This window comes from Caenorhabditis briggsae (genome assembly GCF_000004555.2).
Source record: "Caenorhabditis briggsae complete genome, chrIV, whole genome shotgun sequence".
NCBI lineage: Eukaryota > Metazoa > Nematoda > Chromadorea > Rhabditida > Rhabditidae > Caenorhabditis > Caenorhabditis briggsae.
In genome coordinates this window covers 8,565,634-8,589,001 of record NC_013487.2, presented here as the reverse complement: position 1 = coordinate 8,589,001, position 23,368 = coordinate 8,565,634, and the positions used below count along the sequence as shown (strand labels likewise).

General features: G+C 38.6%; 6 protein-coding genes across 6 annotated transcripts in view; 3 read left to right on the top strand and 3 right to left on the bottom strand.

Annotated features, from left to right (window-relative positions):
- The window catches only part of CBG06093, a gene marked incomplete at both ends in the record, with an annotated part of 5,563 nt that extends 5,232 nt beyond the window's left edge, over positions 1-331 (top strand). Inside the window, one exon of the mRNA XM_002633303.1 lies at positions 197-331. Within this exon, the coding sequence (XP_002633349.1) occupies positions 197-331 (135 nt within the window). The remainder of the gene's footprint in view (positions 1-196) is intronic.
- Positions 332-555: 224 nt separating this feature from the next.
- CBG26313 lies at positions 556-2,715 on the bottom strand (the record flags this gene model as incomplete). The annotated part of the gene is made up of 5 exons (XM_045235622.1): positions 556-660; positions 708-827; positions 880-1,071; positions 1,119-2,348; positions 2,419-2,715. 5 exons carry the CDS (start codon positions 2,713-2,715, stop codon positions 556-558), a joined length of 1,944 nt encoding a protein of 647 aa, XP_045098483.1.
- A 525-nt stretch (positions 2,716-3,240) lies between these two features.
- CBG26314 lies at positions 3,241-3,258 on the top strand (the record flags this gene model as incomplete). The annotated part of the gene is made up of 1 exon (XM_045235621.1): positions 3,241-3,258. The coding sequence occupies one exon, from the start codon at positions 3,241-3,243 to the stop codon at positions 3,256-3,258; it is 18 nt and encodes a 5-aa protein (XP_045098484.1).
- A 293-nt stretch (positions 3,259-3,551) lies between these two features.
- Positions 3,552-4,604, bottom strand: Cbr-let-60 (the record flags this gene model as incomplete). The annotated part of the gene is made up of 4 exons (XM_002633302.1): positions 3,552-3,611; positions 3,682-3,852; positions 3,900-4,094; positions 4,476-4,604. The coding sequence occupies 4 exons, from the start codon at positions 4,602-4,604 to the stop codon at positions 3,552-3,554; spliced, it is 555 nt and encodes a 184-aa protein (XP_002633348.1).
- A 3,050-nt stretch (positions 4,605-7,654) lies between these two features.
- CBG06090 lies at positions 7,655-8,668 on the top strand (the record flags this gene model as incomplete). Its single annotated transcript, XM_045235620.1, has 5 exons — positions 7,655-7,700; positions 7,748-7,928; positions 7,977-8,136; positions 8,185-8,436; positions 8,483-8,668. The coding sequence occupies 5 exons, from the start codon at positions 7,655-7,657 to the stop codon at positions 8,666-8,668; spliced, it is 825 nt and encodes a 274-aa protein (XP_045093072.1).
- Positions 8,669-9,816: 1,148 nt separating this feature from the next.
- Positions 9,817-13,034, bottom strand: Cbr-dpy-20 (the record flags this gene model as incomplete). Its single annotated transcript, XM_002633300.1, has 7 exons — positions 9,817-10,013; positions 10,065-10,144; positions 10,192-10,644; positions 12,236-12,348; positions 12,404-12,523; positions 12,628-12,765; positions 12,816-13,034. The coding sequence occupies 7 exons, from the start codon at positions 13,032-13,034 to the stop codon at positions 9,817-9,819; spliced, it is 1,320 nt and encodes a 439-aa protein (XP_002633346.1).
- Between the last annotated feature and the right edge of the window lie 10,334 nt (positions 13,035-23,368).

The window sequence follows — 23,368 nt, the reverse complement described above, 5'->3', positions numbered from 1 at the left end:
AGCTATGACATGATTACTAATTCGAGCTCGGTACCCCGCCGCTACCGGCTGAGCTACGGGAGCGCGAAGGCGCCTGACGACCGATGGTCTACATAAGCGCGGCGCGATTTCGTCCCCCGAATTTTTTGCTGTCTCGCCTCCTTTAAGCGGGGAGCCTTGTTTTTTTTCACCCACTGATATTTCGTCAAATTTTCAGTATCAGGGCCTGACTGTGTACTCCCAGTGCCACCTGTTAAATACAAGTTTTGTGCTTGAAACTGGTGAAAAGGGGCGGAGTTTCCATAGGATAATCAACCCATCGAACGAGATTAGTCAGTTTATCACTGTATAAATGTCAGTCAAAACACTGATAAAAATGAAAAATTCATTCAAAAGTTAAAAAAAAAGAGAATTTACACATAAGACATTCTACTCCAAGGAATAATCTGAAAGGATAATCATAACGATTTCTAAGAGTACAGGCCATGTGTAATTAACAACAATATAACAGATAATTAACGAACAACCAAAACAACAAAAAAGTGGAAAAAGAAACAAAAATTGCAATTTTGCTCATCAGGAGTTGGCCTTCTTCATTTTCTCGACCCATTCTTTTCGGCTCTTGCGGAACAAATACAGATCACAGCGTAGCATTGCGAACTTCCAGAATTTCGAGGTATTCTGGAATTCGAGATATCTCACAACAACTTTTAGAGTCATTTACTTACATGAATTTCAACAAGAACTTTCATAATTTCTTGTTTTCGTTTTACATCTACGAAACTCCAAATTTTCTCGAAAACTCGACTTCCATACGTGTCAGTGATGAGTGTTTCCCAAGAGTTTTGCTGTAAACTTGAAAGTTTTTAAATCTGAAATTCAAAACGCACAAAACCCTACATCAAATGCACCGATAATCTTTTCCTTCACTTCTTCTGACATAGTTTTGCTGTTCAGAACGGCTTGGATCAAACGTGACGTATTCTTGTTACAGCACATTTCTTGTATCTGTCGCTCAGTGAGTTGCTCGAAGCCAGCACACAATGTTTTAGTTTTCGAGTAGTTGACGAGTTCGGAAACAAGCATAGTACCCTGGAATAAAGCATTTTACTCGAAAACTTTTGAAATTCAAGAATTACCTTCGGTGTGAACATTTGAGCATCGAAGTGCGATCCATCGTACTTATTGAGCGTTAGAACATTCAATAGGAATTGTCCTTTCTTTGCTTCGGAAGCAGACCGGAAGTGCTTTCGCAACTGCTGAAGAATTGACTTTTCAGAAGATGGATGTCTACCAGCGCATCGAATGAATGCGAGAAAAACACCAGAATGTTGATGATCGATCAAATATGACAACTTTGTGGACATTGATTCAACAATTTCAGTGACCATTTCCAAAGAAGTTGAGCTGTTGATGATTTTTTGAAGTGGAAAGTTGGAAAACTTGTTATCCGTCAATTCAGAAACATTTTTACTGCAAAACTCGAGCCACAACAAACTGCGAGAATCTTCCGAGCACGTTTCCATCAGTTTCTCCCAAATTCGGGAACCATTCGGAGAATACCAAGCATTTGAAATTCCCTCGATGTCGTCCTTTTCAAGCTTCTTCTTCACGTATTCATCTCCTCGTTTGTCATTCCACATACCATCAGCTTCGATGAAATCTTGGAACAATGTTATAAAGTTTGGCGAATTCAATGCACTTTGATTTAGATTTTCGTCAAATGCCAGAAGTGCAAAATTGTCGTATACTTTCTTTAAACGTGTCTTCATCTCGTTTCCTTTGTAAATCCTCTTTTTCTCTTCTCCGGTTTTCGGTTTGGCTGACAGTCCACAGCATACCCAAACAATCGCTCTGATCAAGAAACTCGACGGCTGAGCAATTACAGCATCTGCCCAGTTGTCAATGAGAATTTCAGATAGTTTCTGAAGCAGCTCGACGTGTTCTGAATCGGCGATTGGACACATTGCATAAATGAGATTTTCAATGGTTCTAGCGCTGGCTCCTCCAAACATCAAATCAGCGAGTGTTTTGTGTTTGAGACGGGACACTGATGAGAGGAAAAGAGCTGCTCCTTGCGGACAACTTCCGAAAACAGCCTCAACGACCACAGCGGCTTCGGTCCAAGCGAGAAGAACAGTTTCCTGTCCGGCCACTTCTTCTGCGCACTTCTCCAAGATGAAGTCTTCAATTTTTCCTTCCTTCTTTTTAATTTGTTCGATGCTTCTCAAATATCCCACGATTTCTTTCGGAAACTCTCGTCCATCCCCATCTGGACGCTGACGATCATTCGAAGAAGCTCCCTGCTTCGCTTCGGAACCATCCTGCTCCCCATTGAAATCGTCGTTCCCACCAACTCGACCGTATTGCTGCAAAAATATCGTTAAAATATCTCGATAGAAGAGATTTCGAGGAATTAATTTAATGCTTAATGTGAACCTTTTCAAAATCTCTCGCATCAAATCCTCTCTTCCCTCCTCTTCCTCTGCTACCACCACCTCTGTCGTTTCTTCTGAATCCTCCATCTCTTCTACCACGTCCACCACTGAAACCATTATAATCTTTTCTCCATCCATCAGAGCTCCTCTCTTCGGATCTGTCGAAATGATTCTTGTTTGGAAAAGTTCCGACTTCTTCGGTTTTTTGTGTTTTGCTTTCCGAGTATCCATAGCCTTCGAATCCGTTCTTGGCAGGCGGATTCTCATCAGATTCCACATTCTTCCGTTTACGAGTCATACTGCTGAAACCATTCTTAGCAACTGAATGCTTGCTGATCTGGCCAAATAAGAAAAACACGGGAGAACGACGTATTTTTAGGTTTCCATATCAATATTCAAAAATTCAGTTTCATATCATTGGTGCAAAAAATACAAAAAAAATGTGAAGAAGAATTAAGAAATATTATATTCAGATAGAGCTATAAATCGGAAGGAAAAGCATTCAAACTGAAAAAAATGGGGAAAAGATGTTTCAGAAAAAAACTTGTGGAGTGGGTCTAAGAGATTCTATTGTTATGTTAATAAGAGAATGGGTTTGATAAAAACAATAGTAACGGAGAAAAAAAAAGAATTGAACCACCGGCAGATGCAACAGATTTTGGTTCCCAGAGATTAGCATAAATGGGTAGAAACCAAAAACGGCACGGAAGAGGGAATAAAGCATCAGGGAAGCAATACAAATAATATGAGGGGAAATAAGCAAAGAAAGTGAAAAATGGTGTGGTTTTTTTGGTGATTTTGGATTTGGTTCGAAAAGTTCCAGATGTATTTTCAGATATGAATCACACTACTACTATTTTTACACCTATGAACGATAGTATAAGCGAAAAAGACGGAATTAGAAGGAAGAAAAATGGGTGCGGAATTTAATAATATCGGGTTGAAGTGGCAGACGAGTGAACGAGTTCAATCGATGCATAGAAAAATAAAAGTGTATGGGAGTATATAGGTCGGGAGAGAATCAATCACAAATTCCAGATAAAACAGATAAAAGAGTGTACCGAAGCACAGGAGAAAGGATAGCTGGGCGAGTTGACATGAACGAAACATCGTTGGCGAAAGGGTTTGGCTGAATCACATAATTTGACACTTCTTTTTCTTTTGTGGTTTGTTGTTGTCGTGACGCTCGCGATGCTGTAATTCGTAATTGTCCAAACTGAGATTTCGTTTCGCAAATTTCGTATAATATAAATCTAATATGTACCTTGCGTATCTCTCGAACGAGTGTGTAGAATGCCTCATCGACACCCATGCGAGTTTTGGCTGAAGTATCCACATTTGGCATTCCGTATCCCTTGGCTGTTTCGCTGACTGTTCGGAAGTCCACTGACCGAGAAGCCAAATCGCACTTGTTTCCAACCAGAACCATTGGAACCTGAGAATATTACAATTTAGTCTATTTTTGAATATTTTAAGACTCACATCATCTGAATCCTTCACCCTCCTGATTTGCTCTCTGTAGTTGGCTACGTTTTCGAACGATTTGGCCTCGTTGACGGCGAAGACCAGAAGGAATCCCTCTCCAGTTCGCATATACTGATCGCGCATCGCCGAGTACTCCTCTTGACCAGCAGTATCCAATATATCGAGGAGGCAGGTCTCTCCGTCGATCACTACCTATAAAAAATAGGGTTGTTAGTTCAACCAATCAGCATAACTTCAAAGAACAGCTCTCAACATTTTCCTTACCCAATTCTTGCGTGAACTTTGTACAATTCACCTACTCTCTAAAAATTTCTGTGACTTGTCCGACTTTGTAACGTACACAGTTCTGGACATTTGGTCATCAGATGTACTATGTAATTTTAAAACGGGCCCTTTATTAGAACGTCTAGACTACATTGTTTAGAAACTGTGAATCACTCTGCAAGATTTCGAGAAACAAATTCTTTCTAACTCATATCTTCGCTATTACAAATGACACCGTTTAGTTCAATTTGCCATCTCCACATGTGTGAAACGGATGTGCTTCTCAGTTGTCACAAAGTGCTCACATACCTGCTTTCGATAGCTGTCCTCTATAGTTGGGTCGTATTCCTCGACGAAGTGGTTTTGAATGAGTTGGATAGTGAGAGCAGACTTTCCCACTCCTCCATCTCCAACCACCACAAGCTTGTACTCCGTCATTACCCTTTCTGTAATAAGAAACTTTGAACAAAAAGGGACGGGGAATAAATCTGTTAATGTGAAGAAAAATGAGAACGATATAAATACTTCAGGCATAATCAAGAAAGTGAAAATTATGTATTGTCTCGCGAGGAACATCATCTCAAAAACTGGGAAAGAAACAGCTTGGCGGCTTAAGAATTATTCACACGACTTAAATACTGTTAGAGGAAAATAACTGATTTTTTTCAATCAAAATTAAGTCCAAAAATTCTTCGAAACGGTAGAAAGTAGATTTTTGAGTTGAGTTGAAAAGGAACTATTTTTCATGAAGCAGAAAAATAGATGAGAAAATGCACTACCTCCAAAGAATTGATTCGAAAAGTGAGAAAAGCGCGGTGACAATGCAAACGTTGAGAGACGGCGGACGGTGGTGCGACCGACCACTTATTGTTGCTGACAAATGGCTCGAACTGTCTTCTTTCGTCGGTCTTCTCTTTTCGACTGCCTCAGTGTCAAGTGCGCCTTTTTCTCTTTTTCTTTTCACATTTCAACACAAAACTCTCCGATCTCTCGTCATTAAAGTTACGAAGACGCAGATAGAGAAGAAGACATTTCACAGAGGATAAGAACAAGAGAACAACTTTTAACTTGGAAATGTCTTCATTCCAATTTTCGACAACGAAAATGTACATAATGATTTCGTAACAGGCAGAGTGGAAGGCTAAACTTTTCTAAAACATTCTCAGCAGCTAAACCATAGGTATACAGGAACCGAACCAGACATTTTATGCAAAAATATATATATTAAGACTTCAAAAAAGATCGATATACAATTATAATTTGCGAGATATTTTTTCCAACTTATTTTTTTCAATTGAGAAATTTAGGGGAGGGGGGGGGGAGAAGCAACGATACTGAAGACGTTAGGATTAGTGAGACCGGAAAGAAAATGAAGAAGGAAAAGAAAATCTGCTCTTTCTTCCACCCTTTTTCTACCACGCTACTTTAATCCTATCACACCATTCAGGACTTGCTGCTATATCGTTTCCAAGTCTCACTTGGTCTATAGTTGGGAGCAGGCGCGCTAAGCGAAAACTACTGAGATAGAGGCGACTCAAGATGAGCTTAAGGAGTCTAGAAAGGGGAAACAAATTCAAGTGCACGTAGCTGGAGAATTATTTTCTGGTGATGAGGGAGAGAAATGAAGTTCATAGGAAAAGAAATCCGAAGCTTTGGAGTGCAGTAGCACAGAGACCAGACTCTTTCACTCTCTTTCTCTTTTTTTCCTCCTTTCAATGTCCCTCTCTCACACACATACGCAAAGTAAGAGTAAAAGATAAAGGAGTGAGGTCCCCGCAGTGCTGCTGCTACTGAAGCTACTGCTTTGCCAGGGCAATGAGAGAGAATGTGGACCCAGGAGGCAAAGGCATCAACGACCGCGACGCGATAGCCGCTACGCTTTTGACGGTTTTGCGACGACTGTGAGAGACGAGACAAGAGAGCGTGTGAGACAACAATAGTGATTTGCAAGGACAGAGGAAGAAGAAGGGGAAAAAAACTGTCCATGACTCTCTTTTTGTACTAACACATCCCCATTTCTACTGCCCGGTGATAACGAAAATGGGTAGTCATAATGACTTTTTTAAATTGAGTTATTTCATGGTACGCGGTGTTTAGATCAAAGGGGACGGTCGTTTTGAAGAAACTATTTCCGCAGGTGTGTTGAGAATTCAATGTGACATCAGGAATGCTTACGAAATGCAGTTCAGGAATCTGTAGAATGTCAGTCGTATGATGTAGGCCAATCTTTTACATTCCCAGTGGAACTGCATTCCTTGCATGAATAGATCCTATAGGCATTGGATCGGAACCAAATTTCAACTCTAGCGATTTGATTTTCCAGTAGATACATTTATTCTTTCCGCCTATGACTAGCCATGTCAAAGATGCAAAGTTATTGCGAATTTTTAAAGAACAAAGGCTTTGAAAAGTCTTCCTCCTTCTCTCCGATTCTAAATTAAGAAACTAGAAACGTGTCTGCATCGCCCGCCTCAAGCGGCTTTTGGAAGTGGAAGCGGGACAGAGCACATTAGTCTGAAGAAGTATACTCCCAGAGACAAACTTTTTTTCCAATTTCGTTTTATTCGGGCCGTCTTGTAGTAGGAAGCCATGTGCACTTGACAAATTGCCTCTTTTTTGAGCCAACCAATAATATACGTTCTACTGGAGTCTGGTAGAGAGAATGAGATGATCAATTAATCAGCTGGAATTCAAGTGAAGATTGCGAAACAAAAAGAATAGAGCCGACATCGATCAATTATGCCTTGATTCATCGCCGCACCCTTCTAGTTCTTCGTACCTATCACAAAATTGTTATAAACTCATACCATTTTCCCTCTATGTCGTCCTACATTCTTCCCAGCCATTCTAACAGAGCCCCGTATTTGTTCAAAATCAACGGTCAATACTTTGACTGCTCCCTTCACAGAAACTTGTCTATGTGGAACCGTGTATGTAAGGTGATAAATTCTAAGCTCCGTCCGGTGGCGTTTGCTAAGCGAGTAGGAGCGATTCCTTATGATATTCTGATCCCTCCCACTTGACCTACAGGACTCTAGTCGGTCCGTTTGGTCATTTTACTTCTTTTATTTGTACAGTTCCCATTTCTTGCCAAATTATCTATCGATTTCCCCCCATGAATTGCAAATAAATAAATATATTATTATTATTGATTATCACCGAAAAATTTTGAACAGAAACCTTGAGACCAAGAATTCTTAAGATCACGATTTTCAGATATAAACATCCTTAAAAGTATGAATTTTCGACTTTCTAACTGCATTGCGGTTAATTTTGAAATAGATCAACATTTGAAAATGTTCGCCAATATTTTGGAGCCACCCTCAGCTCACAGTGATATGTAAATATTGGTGGGTAGCATTACTAAGGCGCGGATGTCTGCGTATACCACTCTCCCCTTTGTAGTATCGATTCTTCGTTGTGTTCATTTGGCTCATATTGCTAGTCCAACTACGATTACTTCAGATGTGCTTTGACATCGGTGCACAATGAGATCTTCTCCGTCTCGAAGAGGGTATATTTATGGAATCCCAGGTAGGGTTGAGAGAAGATATGAATCGGAGAACTGAATTGCATTGCAGCTTTGCTTCTGGGGTTCGTCGTTTTGTGGAACGAAAGCTGGTCGTATTGGTGGCTATCAACCCAATGGGTTGAGCACGAAGAGAAAGGAAGATGCGACCGGATTCTCATTGTAGCAGATCCTCAGTTAATAGGCTATAAGAATGAAAAATTCGGATCGATTGCTAGATGGGACAGTGATAGGTGATTCTCAAATTATGGAAACTCGATAACTAATAATAAAATATTAAGATATCTTTCAACGGGGTATAGTTATGCAAAATGGAGGTTTCGACCAAATGCAGTAATTTTCCTTGGCGATTTATTCGACGAAGGCTTTGACTCAAGTGACGATGATTGGCATGAAACGTATGAAAGATTTATTGGAATCTACACTATAGATAATGGCGATGTACTAAAGTCGACTCGTTATGTGCGGTTGAAATATAGCTGATTCCAGAATACGATCTACATAGCTGGTGATAACGATATTGGTGGTGAATCGGAGATAATTTCGGAATCAAGAAGAAATCAATTCTATAACTACTTCCGGAATAACGTCACCGATTTGAAGAACCGATACTCTTTCAGCGAAACATATTTGTTTGAAAATCGGAACCTGAAAGAAATCACAAAAGCTCAAGTTCCAATTGCAAAAGTGATGCTTACTCATGTGCCTTATTTCATCGAAGGCTATAAGCATACTGATGTGGTAAGAATTATTTTAATCGCTTTTGAAAATGTTCATAATATTCCAGGGTATGGGCATGGACTTGATACTGTCTGCTCACGACCACACTACAGGAATATACGAATATCAACGAAATCCCCCACAAGCAGTTCTATTTTCTCGAATATACGATGGTTCACCGACATACATCAGCAAAATCGGACAGACCGAACCGATCGTCGAGCTACAAACGCCTACGTGCTCGTACCGGTAAATAATATTTGACTAAATGCGATTGAATCACAATTTAAAATTAGGCTCAAACTTATAGTTAGATACTAGCCAGTAAAATGCGAAAATTGAAGAAAAATACATAAAATTGGTGAAAAAAAAAAATGAAGAATATCATACTTGTAACGGGTCGGGCCGGGCCGGGCCGGGCTTTTTCCGGAATTTCGGGGCCCGGCCCGGCGGGCCTGTCATTTCACTAATTTCGAAATTTTCAAAAAACACATAAAGGGGGGGGGGGGATCCTTATGTGATTTTTTTCGATCTTTTTTGATCAGACAGACAAACAATCCGAAATACGAAAAAAAATGGAAAAAATTATATTGAGAGCTCAAAATTTGTCTCAAAAATACAGAATTTTTGACACCGGGCCTTGAAAATTTCCTCAGGCCCGGCCCGGCTCGGAATTTTACAAGTATGAAGAATATTCTAAAAAGTGGACAAAAAGGAAAAGGAGGAGGTACGGTAAAATTTAAAGGCGCAACACGAGACCACTTGCACAGGTCTCACAACGAACTAGAAATCACTTGCGCGGCAACTCGAATTGGAGTTTTCATCGTACTCTCAACCTAAATTTTGATAAAAGTTCGGCATAAAAACGTAAATTGCGGATTAATAGTAAAAAAAGAAACAAGAAGAACAAAAGGAATTTCAGAATGGGCGTATATTCAATGGGGTACGGAGCGGTATCGATTTGTCGAATAGACGATGCATATCGGAGCACTCAAGTGCAGTATTCTGTAATGTGGTTACCTTCTCGATTCCCTCAACTTTTTCTGTATCTTTTTGCGCTCACATTTTCAGTGTTCTGGATTTTATATCAAAAAAGATGTCGTTCGAGAAGATACTCTTGGTTACTGTAATCCCTTTTTCTTATTATTTTTTGTGAATGTTTCTTGTGATATTTTCTGCAACCTCATTGATCTCTCATATGAACTTTCTGGTAATGTATTGTACATTTATGTAAAATGATAACCCGATAAATGAATTTGAAATGATAACACAGAAAATAGACTTCAAAGAAAGACCCGTTACAACAAGAAAAGATTTGTAAATGTCTTAACATCAACGGTGACACATTGCTTTCAGGGTGGAAGATTTTAACACAAGAAGACTATTATAAATCCAAAAACATTATTTCACAGTAAAAATTGGTTCTGTTCTCACATTATCCTTGTTGGGGAAGGATATCGGTGGAGGAACAGAAGTACAATGGATTCCTGGATGTGTAACATTCCGTTTTTCGATCCATTTCAAATAAACATCGTTGTATTCAGTTGAATGATGACGCATCAAATGGCGCATGAAATTCGACGAGCATGGAGATTTGACTGGAAATTAGGGGGATTGGAAAGTGGATTCTAGCCTATTTCAATACTTACCAACACCTTGACAGATGATGCATTCTGCATTTCCATCTCCCGTTCTTTTGAAAAATGCCCATACCGGATGCTCTGTTTTTCTGGAAACCGAAATCGTTATCGTGCCAAAAATAAGTATGTTTCTCACCTGTTTCTTTTCTGATAGGGCTTGGTAGTTGTCTTTACAACTCTTCCTTTTTCATCTGCTTTTTGTGCTAACAGTAGCCGTCTATTCTGATCCATCTCCAGTTCCAGACGTTTTTGATCCGAATCCAAATTCAATTTTCGAATTTCTTGAATCACAGATGCTCCTATCGCAGAAGTGGATGGTTCTCCCAACTGTGGCATCATGTTGTTCTGTGCTCCATTCGGCCAGAAATGTGTCAGAGGCCAAGTTTGAGAATCTGCAGATGTTTGAGGTTGGTCAAATTGAGGAAATGGTTGAGCATTGATTGCTGTTGAATCTGGTTGCATTGTGTAGTACTGTGAGGCATCGAACGCCTCCATCGGATCCATTTTTGGAAGCACATAAGAATTAGGTAGAACGGGAATCGGTGTTAATGGGGTGTCTGCTACTTGATAGTGCATTTTACTTCGGATTCTGGAATTGAAAAAGAATTGAAGAACAATAGTGTTAATTTAAAAATCTCAGAAAAATACAGTGCGTTCAATATCTTTAGGACCCCCCCCCTCTATTTTCACGGTTCTGAGAAAACGGTAAGAGATATCAAAAATCTGTAAGCGCGATTCGTTTTTAAATCCAAAAATACCCCGGGAGACGAATTTTGGTACTTATACCTTTTCTGGTATTAGTACACGGCCCAAAACTCACTTTTTCAGCCGTTCAATATCTTTAGGACCACCTGAGACTTTTGACGGAATTTCACTTTTTGTGTCTGAATTCCTGGAAACTAGATCGGTCGGTTCGGTTTCAGTTAATGTTCTTCTTCCTTTTTGGAGGGAATTTTGGGATCCCTGATGAGGTAGAACAGCCTGACGCTGTGTTAAACGCGACAGGCATCATGATCCGAAGCTGTATCCATAGAATTCAGACCAGAATCCATGCCTCCCATGGCTATTTCTTGATTCTTCCTGCTGTCATTCATCCCAGTGTTGAGTTTCTGTTATAAGCCGCACCGTTGTCTGGAGGTGTATGGATCTTCGGCTGCGGATAAGCTAAACTGCAAATTCACGAAGTTCCGGTGGATAAAAAGATGTCTGCAAAGTCGTGATAAACTGCAGGACCATCTATGATATCCCAGAGACCAAACAGATCCATCGACAAGGCGCGCACTAGTTCTGTTCAGCAGTGGTATGATTCAACTCTGTTTGCGACAGCCGGAACAATCAAGAAATAGCCATGGCAGGCATGGATTCTGATCTGAATTCTATTGATACAGCTTCGGATCATGATGCCTGTCGCGTTTACCACAGCGTCGTTCTACCTCATCAGGGATCCCAAAATTCCCTCCAAAAAGGAAGAAGAACATTAGCTGAAACCGGACCGAACGATCTAGTTTCCAGCATACCAAATGAGTTGACCAAAGCGATTCTAAATACTATCCATGAGAAATCCAATTGATTTCTTTTGTTTAACTGATTTTTTGTAGTTGATTCCAGCTTTTGAATGATGATTTAGGTCAATTTTGCTCATCGAGTTGAAAATTAGGTCACGAGCAGCAGAAAAATGTGAAAATTCTCGGAGAAGTTCAGAAACATCTTGGTAATACGAAAACCAGGATCACATATGAAAATTTCGGGCATTGACCCACTTTTGAATTGGAATTCTGACACAAAAAGTGAAATTCCGTCAAAAATCTCAGGTGGTCCTAAAGATATTGAACGGTTGAAAAAGTGAGTTTTGGGCCGTGTACTAATACCAGAAGAGGTATAAGTACCAAAATTTGTCTCCCGGGGTATTTTTGGATTTAAAAACGAATGGCGCTCACAGACTTTTGATATCCCTTACCGTTTTCTCAGAACCGTGAAAATAGAGGGGGTCCTAAAGATATTGAACGCACTGTATCTCCCAAATATTATATGTTCCTAATCGACCAAAACCATGTTTCCATGGAAACCGCTTTCCCAAAGGAGATTTATGAAAGTAATAAAAAGAACAAAAATATCTAAAACTATACAATGTCTGATTGATGAATTCCCAAAAGAAATAGTTCCTAAGTCTCTCTTCTTACCCAGCATCATTCATTCGGAAAAGCTTCAATTGTCCAGTAACTTTTTGATAGTCGTCAGTATGATGTCTTTCCAAGTGCTTCGTCATATTTGTTGCACATGCGGATCGAACAACCTACAGAACCATTGAATGGTTAAAATATAGATTTAGAGATTTAGAGAATACTCACTTTTGTACAAAGTCTACATTTAACCAGTTGATCGTCGATTCTGTGGAAATATGCCCAACACGGATTTTCGGTAGGCCGACCTCTTTTCACACAAGGCATTAGAATTGGTTCGGGCGAAATCTGAAACAAGATTCGTACAAAAATTGTTTTGATTTTAATCTTCTTCTTCCAGCTAAAGTCACCCAGACAGACAAAAAAGGTACCGTAACCCCATCTAGACTTACACTGCAATCAACAGATGATCCAACATCAGAAGTAGAACTAGAACTATTTGATCCATGAAGTGACGGATCAGACAGTGTTCCGGCTGTGGATTCTTTAGAGAAATCATCATAAACGGTTGGGTAATTTAGTACCGAAACCTGGAAAATCAGAATATCAAAATAATTTCCAAGTCGAAGTTTAAGCCTACTTCATTAGTGTATTGATTGTCTCTATAAGTTGGGAACGTCGTAGTATTCCAGGGATTCGTATTGATAAAAGCGTTAGTTCCGGAAAAATCAGGTTGAGAAATGGTAGTCGTAAGACCGTAACCATCAGGAAGAGTTTGTGGAATAATCGAGGGGATCAATTGAGATTGTTGTTGCTGATAAGTGTGTAGTATTACCGAAGTATTACTGTGTCCATCCATGATTATTTTAGAAGACACCCTCAAAAAAGGGTGAAAAGAGGCAGAGAGAGAAAGGATCAAGTAGCCAGGAAAATGAAAGACGAAAGCAGGACGAATCGGGTGCCCTATACGAGACCGGCGACACGCCCACTAAGAGATGGGATTGGGTGAGGAGTACCTTTTTGGAAGAAGAAGGAGAAGGAAGATGCATCTATTGATCGGGATCAAGCTTTTTGATTGCAACAAGGAACTTTTTTATTTTTGTTGTTTTCAGAAAATAATTCAAAGATTCATTAAATAACTAATTGAAAACATTCGAACAGAAGAGAGTGGGGAAGTTCAGCTTAGATACAAAAAGGCTAAGAAGAATTCTACAGTATCCAATCATCGATGTTCACTGATCCATTTGTGACGTCACGAAGGTTTCAGAGAAGGAAAGTGGGTCCTCACAAGGTGACATGTAAACGGTCAATCCTTTCACTTACTTTTAATTCGTACTACTTGATTTGATAAACATGGCTGTTTAGAAGTGGGTGATAAAAAGATAAAAAAGAGAAAATGAAACGTTAGTAGGTCAACTACATATTGGAAATGTCCTTTCCTTTCTCTTTCTCTTCTTGGGATCTGATGTGCTGGCTGTTGCTGATTCTGTTGATGGTGTTGATCTAAAGAGAGTATGTCAATCGGAAAAGTACCAGTGAACGAGGGGATGAAACAGATGGAAAAGATAAGAATCAGTGGAAAAAAGTGTGTGAGGGTTAATGAAAGCGCGGGAGGTAAATAGGAAGAGGTAAGAAAATGAATGAAGGGTTGAAAGTTGAAAAAATATTCCGAGACGACACTACAAAAGGGAAACTGGGACTTTAAAAGTATCAACATCAGCACCTGAGTACAAGCCAACGGGTCAAAAAACGCGCCCCAAATAAATTATAGGCCAGAAGAAATTTAATAATTTCCAAGTTGACGTGGATTTGACCAATTAGTTTAATCAACGAGTTGCAACGCATGATTTTTTTGTGCAACGTTTAAAAGTTTGATCCTCAGCCACATAATTCAGCAGCGAATTTTTTCTAAAGTCTCAAGTTTACTGGGGCGCGATTTCTGACCCATTGGCTTGAACCCAAGTGCATCAGTTACAGATAATCTAAAGTCGATGGTTTGGGAAATAACGTAAACCTTTAATAGAAGGACCTCTTTACTTTTAAGTAGGAACCAATTTTCTCGGTTCCTGATGAAGATATGAAATAGTTGTTAACTGGTAAATTGTTCATCATAATATCAAAAATGATTTTTTAGTGGGATAACTTGCATGGAAATCGAAATAATTGAGCTGCGAAAATGAAACGATATATTTCTAACGTCACAGTTAACAATTGTTAAAAAATTCAACATAGGTTCAATTAAAAATATCTACCTTCAATATAACACCTCTCACTACAAAACGAAAAAAAATATGGAAAAGTGAGGAATCGGAGGGACAAATGAAAAGAACTGGCGAAAGAAAACTGGTGAGGAGTGTCGGATAAGCCCGTAAAAGAGTTCAGTTTCAGTGTTCACGAAAACTCTTTAACGGGAGGAGAGGGAGGTGGTCTGTGAAGAAGAAGAAACAAAAAAAAGGAGAAGAACGACTAGGCGATACACTTCTTGTGTTGTACTTTTTAAGGGTCTTATATGTACTTCGTCTTTAGGATATAAAATGTGGAATTTCTATAGTCAGGTGGTTGTGGTAGATTTGTAGATTTCGTGAGGAACTGTTGTCTACACTTTTGGGTACAATGAACAAATTGTAGATACCGTAACCTGATTAACTGGCTGAAAAAGTTTCATTTGAGATTAGAACGACAAATACACAAACTTCAGAGTATACTTTTCATTGTGGTTGTGAGTTTTCCAATAATTTTTACTATTCTGAAATTCAATCACATTGTTAGAATATAGATTGAACCCCTTACTGTTCAATTTTGAGTCTGTTTATCTCGGTTCCTGTAAAAGGTATCAAAAAGCGGTCAGTTGGCAAAATACTTTTGATATCAGAATAAACATTTTGTCAGTTGACCACTTTTTGATATCTCTTACAGGAAACGAGATCTATGAGCTCAAAGTTGATGGTTTGGGGAGTAGAGCATTCTATTAGACCGTTTAAGGTAAATTGGGTGATTACTATCCCTAAAGACCTGAAATCAAAATATTATTCATATTTCAGTTTTTCCAGTTGGAAAGGGATCAAAAGCCGAATCATACCCACTGATCTCGATTGGCCAGAAAAGAGCTGAAATCAGCGATATAACTCCAATTCTCCTGGTTCGCAGCAATCAGAAAATCTTTTAAAAAACATAACTCGAGGGAATTGGTACCGGATTAAATGGAGCTTTGAAGTTATTTTTTTTATTCACTCCCGTCATCAGGTCGCAACAAATAGTTAAAGTTCCAATAAATCTCTTTCGAAATGACTTCCATTTTCACTAGTCTCACCCAATTTCATCTAACCATTTTATCATTTTTATTCTCCTGATTTATCTCTTATTCATATCGTATTCATTCTCTTCGTTTTCTACAAAATCACATGCCGTCGCCGTCATCATCCACCAATCCTCATCATCATCATCGTTCTTTCGAATGATGATGTTCCTTCTTTTTTGCCCCATCAACATCCCTTCGTCTTTTTCGTTTCTTAGCTTGTTCATTTTTGTCAAATGAGAAGAAGATAACGGAGTGCCAACTACCTGTTCTTGCGAATGCGAATTTATATCTTGTTGTCTCCACTTTTTTTGTCGTTTTTTGTAGAAAACAAATGGAATTGAAGCTATAGCTACCCGAGACCACTCCCCATTCAGCACCCTTGATAAATTACTAGATGACAGATTATATACCTCAAATCTGAAATTATTCATTTTCAATAATTTTGAACCCATTTTATGATCTGTATCATGGTGTGGTTGCTAACCAAGCTGTTCATGCTTCTCCTACAGTAACCCTGCGGACCGGACAGGGGTACTGTTGCTAGTTCCGAAAAATGCAACATATTTGGATACGTAAATGATCAATTTGGGTCAAAATAGAGGAGAAGTGTCCTTCTGGCGCCTCTCGCGCCTTCCACAAGTTCTCCGATCCTTTTGGCTGAGATCTTGATACGTGTGCTTCGCTTCTGGCGCAGAACCCGAGAAAATGAATAAAGGAGATAAGGAATGAAGAGGAGGGGTAAAGGAGAAAGAGAGAGAAAGAATAAGGGAATAACAGAGAGGTACACTTACGGGTTGGATGAAAAGAAACACGCATGGTTTAGGACGGAACAAACAGGAGGCAAAAGCCACAAAATGGGAGGTAAACATTCTGCAGATAACTGCAGATTCTGTTGGAGATTTACGTGAGAGGGATGAATGTGGGGAAGATGAAGTGAATCAAAGATTCAACAATGAATACTATATGGGGTCGAATTGAGAACTACACACAAGATGAGTGTGTTTGAACAAATCTTCAAAGAGCCCTGCAAAACTAATTTTCAGGTTACCGTGAGCCAGCAGGTAGAAGTCCAAAGTTTAAAAAATGTTACGAGCACTTCCAAAAACCATTTGGACACCAATTGAATGTGTAAAAGATAGTTTCCGGTTCGATGCTTTCTAGAATCAAATGGTACTATTGTAATCATTGTAGTTCATGAAAAGATATACAAAATCCCCAATTGTGTGTTTCAAGAGATTCCTGGGTTAACTACATCTACCAATCTCAAAATACCTCGAAATGTCGTAAAACCATAGGCGGGTTTACTAACTATTAACTTTGAGCGTATTTCATTCAATCTCAGTCAAAGATGTGAAGAAGTTGTCAACTGATAAAATTTTTATCATAATATCAGAAGTTTTTTCTTATATTGCCCATTTTAGATATATAGCATAAAAGCTGTGATAATTGAGCTCAAACTTGACTGTGTAAAGGCCATTCTATTACAGGTTTTAATCAGTAATTCGAATCACAAAAAAGATACTTCAAAAGTTGTTTAAAAACATTATTTCAGATTGCAATTTCAACATGATTAAGTCAAAAGTCAGGAAAAATGCATAACAAACCTTTAGGTTTTGACCAAAGTTACAAAATGCTCAACTATCGTAATGGTATATCTCGCAAAGCGTATAGGTTTGTGGCGCAGTCAGTTTTGAATTCTGATTCAGGTAGTTTTAATCCAATCTTGAATAATTTGAGATACCGTAAGCACTCTTCTTGGATTCCGTCAAATCACCAACTTTGACTCCATTTATCTCATTTCCTTCAAAAGTAATCAAAAAGTTGTCTACTGGCAATATTTTCATCATAAACCCAAAAATATTTTGTTAGTTAATCACTTTTTGATTTCATAGGAAACGAGATAAATTGTCTCAATGTTGAAAGTCGTTATATCTGCGGGTTTACGGTAGCTCTCGTTGAATAGGTTAGAAGCAAAAAGGAATTCCTTAATATGAATTGTATCTCGAACTGTACAAGCAACAAAACACGTAATCAGTAATCTTCAAAAAATAATTGAGTTCGAGAAATTCTTGGTTTTATAGGTTACCGTTGAACATCCATCAAAATCAAACCTTCTTGCAGGCAACCAAGTTTTATCAAACTGATTTTTTACTACAGTACTCCCAGGGCTCCCATATATTTGGGCTCTTCAAGTCCATTTCATCTCAAAGATTTCCTGCATAAAAGTATTCCGAATCTTGTGATTATCGGTTGTTTTCCTTTTCTCTGTATGCCATTATTGTCATTCTGTTATATATCGTTTACACCATTATCCTCACTTTATCCGTACTGTTCCCTTCTCTTTTCTTCTAATCCTTCTCCTCTTCTTCCAACTATACAATTCGTAATTTATTCTTTTTCTTCTGTTATCTTGTTTATCTCGTTTCCCTGTTTGCTTGTCTCCTCATATGGTTCCCGCTTTTGGCTTCCGGTCGAAAGTGTCCTCCTTCTTCTCTGCTCAGTGCTCCTTTTGTTTGCGGATAATTAAGAGAGTTAGAGATTTCGAAAGACACAGAGACACAGAGAAATAAAGATGGAAAGAAATCAAATCAGTTTGCAAATAATATGCTCTTCCATTCTTGACTAAACCAGAGCCATTATTACTATAATAAGAAAGAGGTGTCGAATTTCCAGGATTTCTGAGGATTATGCGGACATTTGACCCTCCTATACTTTTTTTGTGTCTTCTGGTCGTTCCGCTTGTCCAAAGAGCCATCAAGGATTAAACGATGTTTCCATTTGTATTTTTCTGTCGTCATTGAATGCGTTTTTATAGTCAATTTGGAGAATATAGCAAAATGACACCCCATTTTGAAAGTTCCCAGAATTCCAAAAACTTTTTCAAAGAGAGGAGGGGGAACTTTGAAACTTACAATTACTGTTCTCTCCACTTTCGTCATTTTCATAGTTTCCGTGTGCTGATGTGAAATTAGATACCGTGAAACCTGTAATAGAAAAGCATCCTAACTTTTAACTTTAAGCAAATTTATATCGCTTCCTATCAAAGATGTGAAAATTGGTCAACTGATAGAATTTTTATGATAATATCAGTAGTGTTTTGTCAGTTGACACATTTCTGATATCTTTCACAGGAATCGATATAATTGAGCTCAAACCGGATAATATGTGGGACCCTCTATCACATGTTTTACGGTAAGGAACTGTGGTTCCTTGGCACTTATAGTTCATTTTGAAAACTAAATATTATTTTTTAATTTTTTGACAAAACTCAAAACTAAATGTGTTCATATAAATTGCCTTGTCTCCAGGATAGATAATTGAGTTTACAACAATCGTTAGTTGTTTTTATTACAAAAAGAAACACAATGTAGGCTGAAATATGATACAAAACACGATCTGAACATGTCCACTCGATTTGATTGGTTTCTTCTCTCTCATTTGATTTGACCCATCTCAATTCGTTTTTCATCTATCTTCCCCCACCAAACTCTTCCATCTTTCCATCACTTGTTCTTTTTCTTTGGAGCTCCATGAGTGCTCCTTTCTTCCTTCATTCACCACCTCCTCCTCTTCACACAATTCGTGAAGAACGGACAGATGATGGCACCCCATTCGTTTGCGACAAAAGATAAATGGACTTTGTGTCTCTGTCTGAATGCTCTCTATTTTCCCCCACTCTATCGTTTTTTATCATCTCTGATTTCGAACAAAACTTGGATCAAGATAAAGATTGAGTGAGAGAGACACGCATAAGATGCTCCCCCACACCCAATAAATATTAGTCTCGATGTATTGTTTTCATTTGATTGTCTCAAATGTGAAAGAGTCTTCTAGATTTTAGAAAAACTTCTTTTTCAATGCATTTTGAAGATTTAAGTGACACCTGTGGGTGCATAATCTCTATATTTTAATATCCGAAATACAGTTCTGGAATCGTTATAAAAGGCTACCAATTCTTAGTTTCGAGACAATTTTCCTCGGTTCCTGTCGAAAATATCAAAAACTTGTCAACTGATAAATTGTTTATTATAAAATCAGAAGTGTTTTATCTGTTGACACGTTTCTGATATCTTGCATACGAGTTGAGATAATTGAGCTCAAAGTTGATGGTTTGAGTGGATTTCTATTAATCGAAATACGGTAGTTGCTTATTCATCTAATTTCATTATTTATCTCAGAAAGTTTTGGAATTTTCGATAATTTCAAAAGTTCAAACTTGATAGTGTGGGGACCCTTTGTTCTGTTACATGATTTAATATTCATTCTGTTATAACTTCCAGATCACATCATAACATTTGGGAATCGTGATAGATTTTTTTTTTAATTTCTACTTATTGCTAAGATTTTCTCCAATATTTACTAGGGATTACTGTAGTTCTACTTCAAGAAAACTAAAAACAACCTCCTCTCTACAACTTTTAAGCGAAAAGTCTATTGTGTCTTTGGTCCATTCATTTCTTAAAGTGACCGATTGAGAGTTTCAATAAGAAAACCAGACTTTATTCGGAAAACATACCATATTTCTTCAATGAGGCGTACTTTTTCTTTTCACCTCTCTCTTTCCCGAATCACCACAAAACACATTCAACTTCTTCTTTCCTTTCTGACATTTTCCCTCTTTTTTTTTATAGCTTTCTCCAATTTCTTTTCGAATAAAACCTGCCTCAAATGCAAATTTGATGTTCATTTCGGGTAAACGGCCGTTCCTTTTTATTCTTTTTTATTCCATTCACTTAGAATTCTTTTCACATTTCAATCTCAATTATCCCTTCCTCTTCTTTTCTGTTCGCAACTTTTTAATTGGACGAAAAAAGGAAGAAGAATGAAGATATTTTTGGAACAGGAACTCTCAGATGACGAGAGACCCATTCAATCAATTATCCCCTATTTCCTTTGACAGCTCTAACTTCTTTTTTGCTCTTCTTCTTTTTTTTGCTTCCGTAGGAGTTGGAATTCGGAGAATGGAAAAACGGTCTGAATACAGGGTGGCCGATAAGTATAGGACGTTTTTTAGGGATCCTTGGCACGGCGCCAAGAGATAATTTTAAAAAACTTTTGAAAGGTACAGAAATTAGGGACCCTATATGAGCAGTAAATTATGCCATTCGGTATAATTTTGTTTTTTGTTCGGAATTATGACAACTTCTGCACATCAACTCAGGATTGAGACGTTGCAAAAGAGGGGGTGCAAGCTTCGATGTCTCTAGGAAACTGAAAATTTCCTCATCAAGTGTTCGAAATGTTTTTGATATTGTCCAAAAGGATGAAAGGGACCTTCTAAAACAGAAACATGGGCCGTCATTCACTTTGAGCATTCGCCAGACTCGTGGGATCATCAAACGTCAAATTGAGCGAAAAAATGGCTTTTGACCGTAGAATTGCAAGATACATGGTTCAAAAAATTGTCAAATAGGATTTTAACATTTGTAATTATCGTATCTACCGGAAACAAACCATCTCTACCACAACCGGGGAGCGCAGACTCAAAAAATGCAAAAAACTTTTTTCCAACCTTCGCCTGCGCCGTTGGTCAGATGAGATGTGGGGTGCCGTAAAAATTTTCACTGATGAACCTCTTCCGAACTGTCGTATTCAGAGACAATTGTTAAAAAAAGATGACAACTAACCTCCTAAACGTATTTTATCCCTAAGCCGCCTTTTCCAGAAAAGTTTGATGGATTGGGATAGAATAAAGACAACCGGTACAACTTTTTTGGTTTTCGTTAATTTAAAAATGAAAATCAGCTCGCAGGTCTGCCAAAAGGTAGTTTTGGTATAGTATTGTTACCGTAGACTACTCAGCAGTTTGACGGACGTTTTTGGAAGCATCAGTAAGACTGGGCACCGACTTGTGGATCGAAATCCACTATTCTGGACTTAGGCGCTTATTTTCCTAGATACCTCGGCAAAGATTTGAGGTCGTGGGAACTCCACGGATTTCAATCCGATAGGTTTTGGTGTGTGGAGACTTTTGAAGAGCAAGATCTCAGAAATCTCCTACAGGTTTCCGGACTTTCTGTGATGTGCATTTCAAAAGTTCTGGAGCGATATTGACGTCAACTACCGTCGGCGCACAGTCAATTTTTTTAATCCTGCGTTTGGAGACTTCCGTCAAAGCTCGTGTTTCTAATCATGACTACTTGTCATAAATCTAAAATTCTTACATATTTCAAACATTTTCATAAAGTTATTACAGTTAAAAAAACGTTTTTCTAAAAAATGGGAAAGGTTTAGAAACGTTCTATACTCATCGGCCACCCTGTAGTTGTTCTCTTTTTTTAAATTCATCTAATTTCTCTTAAACAAATTTCTGATGACTAACTTTTTCATCGGAAAAGTGCATTTTAATCTGAATTCTTCTCTCTAGTCAATACAATTCATTTCTCTACTTCAATCTGTCATCCGGAGGCATACGAGACTGCATAGCTAATTCGACATTAGTTCAGGGTCAATCCTTTTTCATTTCAGAAATTGGCCCCAATCTCTTCTTCTTCCCGCACCGTTTTCTGAATAAGTGTTTGAGTGTCTGTCGAGCTATTGGAAACACAGAAATGTGTGAGAGAGACTGAGAAAACGAACGAAACTAACAAAAACGTTCATTTCTCACCCAAAAGCGCCCCGAACGAAAAGAAAAAACGATTGTCATCACCCCTGTGTCTCTTGGATTTATCCGTTCACTCACTCTTTATTGGACGTCTGTTGACCAACAAATCCGGTCAATCACTCTCGGTTTTGACAATTTTTTGGCTGCGCAGAACACTCTTATCACACCATGCAGCCATTTTTCGGTCTTTGGAAACTCTTTGATCGGTTTTTCCATGTTCTACTAAAAATACCCAAGCTCAAATCTAATTTACGATCCTATCTGTGTTATCATTACCGTACCCCATCATATCATTCTGTTTCCCCGTCGTTATTCCTTACTCTTCTTCTCAACATCAATCAAACTTTTGCATTTCTTAGGATTAATGCGTGTCTTTTTCTTGTTCGGGACTACAGCGAAACTAAGGATCCAGCTGATTCCCTCGAGTACAAATTGCAAACAGCCGTCCCTCTTCTTCTCCCGGTTTCTTTCATTTTTGTTTCCAAAGTCGCTGTCATCACTGTGATTCTTTGTGCTTGCCAGATGTACGGCAGATGTTTAAAACTTTAAGAAGTTCCCACACAGACCCGGGAGAACTTGACGAATTATACGAGTCTGCCACCTCGGCGTCTGTCTTCACTATCACGCTTGTTGCAAAATTGACCTAAGCGTACTTCTGACGGACAGATTTAACGCTAGACGAGAAGACCGTTCACCATATGATTGGTCTTGAGAGAAAAACTAAGCGCGCCTTCTTTGCCGTGTCGGTTAAGCCGTATTTGTTCCTCAAATATTGCGTCCCCTTTTTGCACCTTTTGAGAAAAGTGTCAAGGTTTGCCGTTCATTCGAATTTTTTGCAAAAGCTGTTGCACTCTTTTGAAAGATCGGATCCAATCAGAAAATTAACTTTGGTTGCTTACTTAATAGGAATTGTTTTGTGGAAATCCAAACAAAATCTTGCATATTTAGAAAATTTTTATATTTCTGTGTACGGTTCCCAGATGCAGTGACACATATGCATGGGAACAAAATACTCATGCAAGATGCTGTCAGCCCTAAATAGGAGACGGAATGATTTACCCGCGCGTTTTTATGAGAAAAATTTCAAAGTACTGTATTTTCTTAAAGGCGCATCATGTTTCAGCCGATGGTTTCGAGGCGACAGCTGTAATTTAGGCCTGCGCCTTTAATAAATCTTACGGTTTGCAGAGCGAAACGGCGACGAAGAAAAAATACCGATTCGTTTTTTAATCGAGACCCCGGAAATTCCGGGGAAAAAAAAACTCCGGAGAAAAGTGGGCGGAGTCGAGGG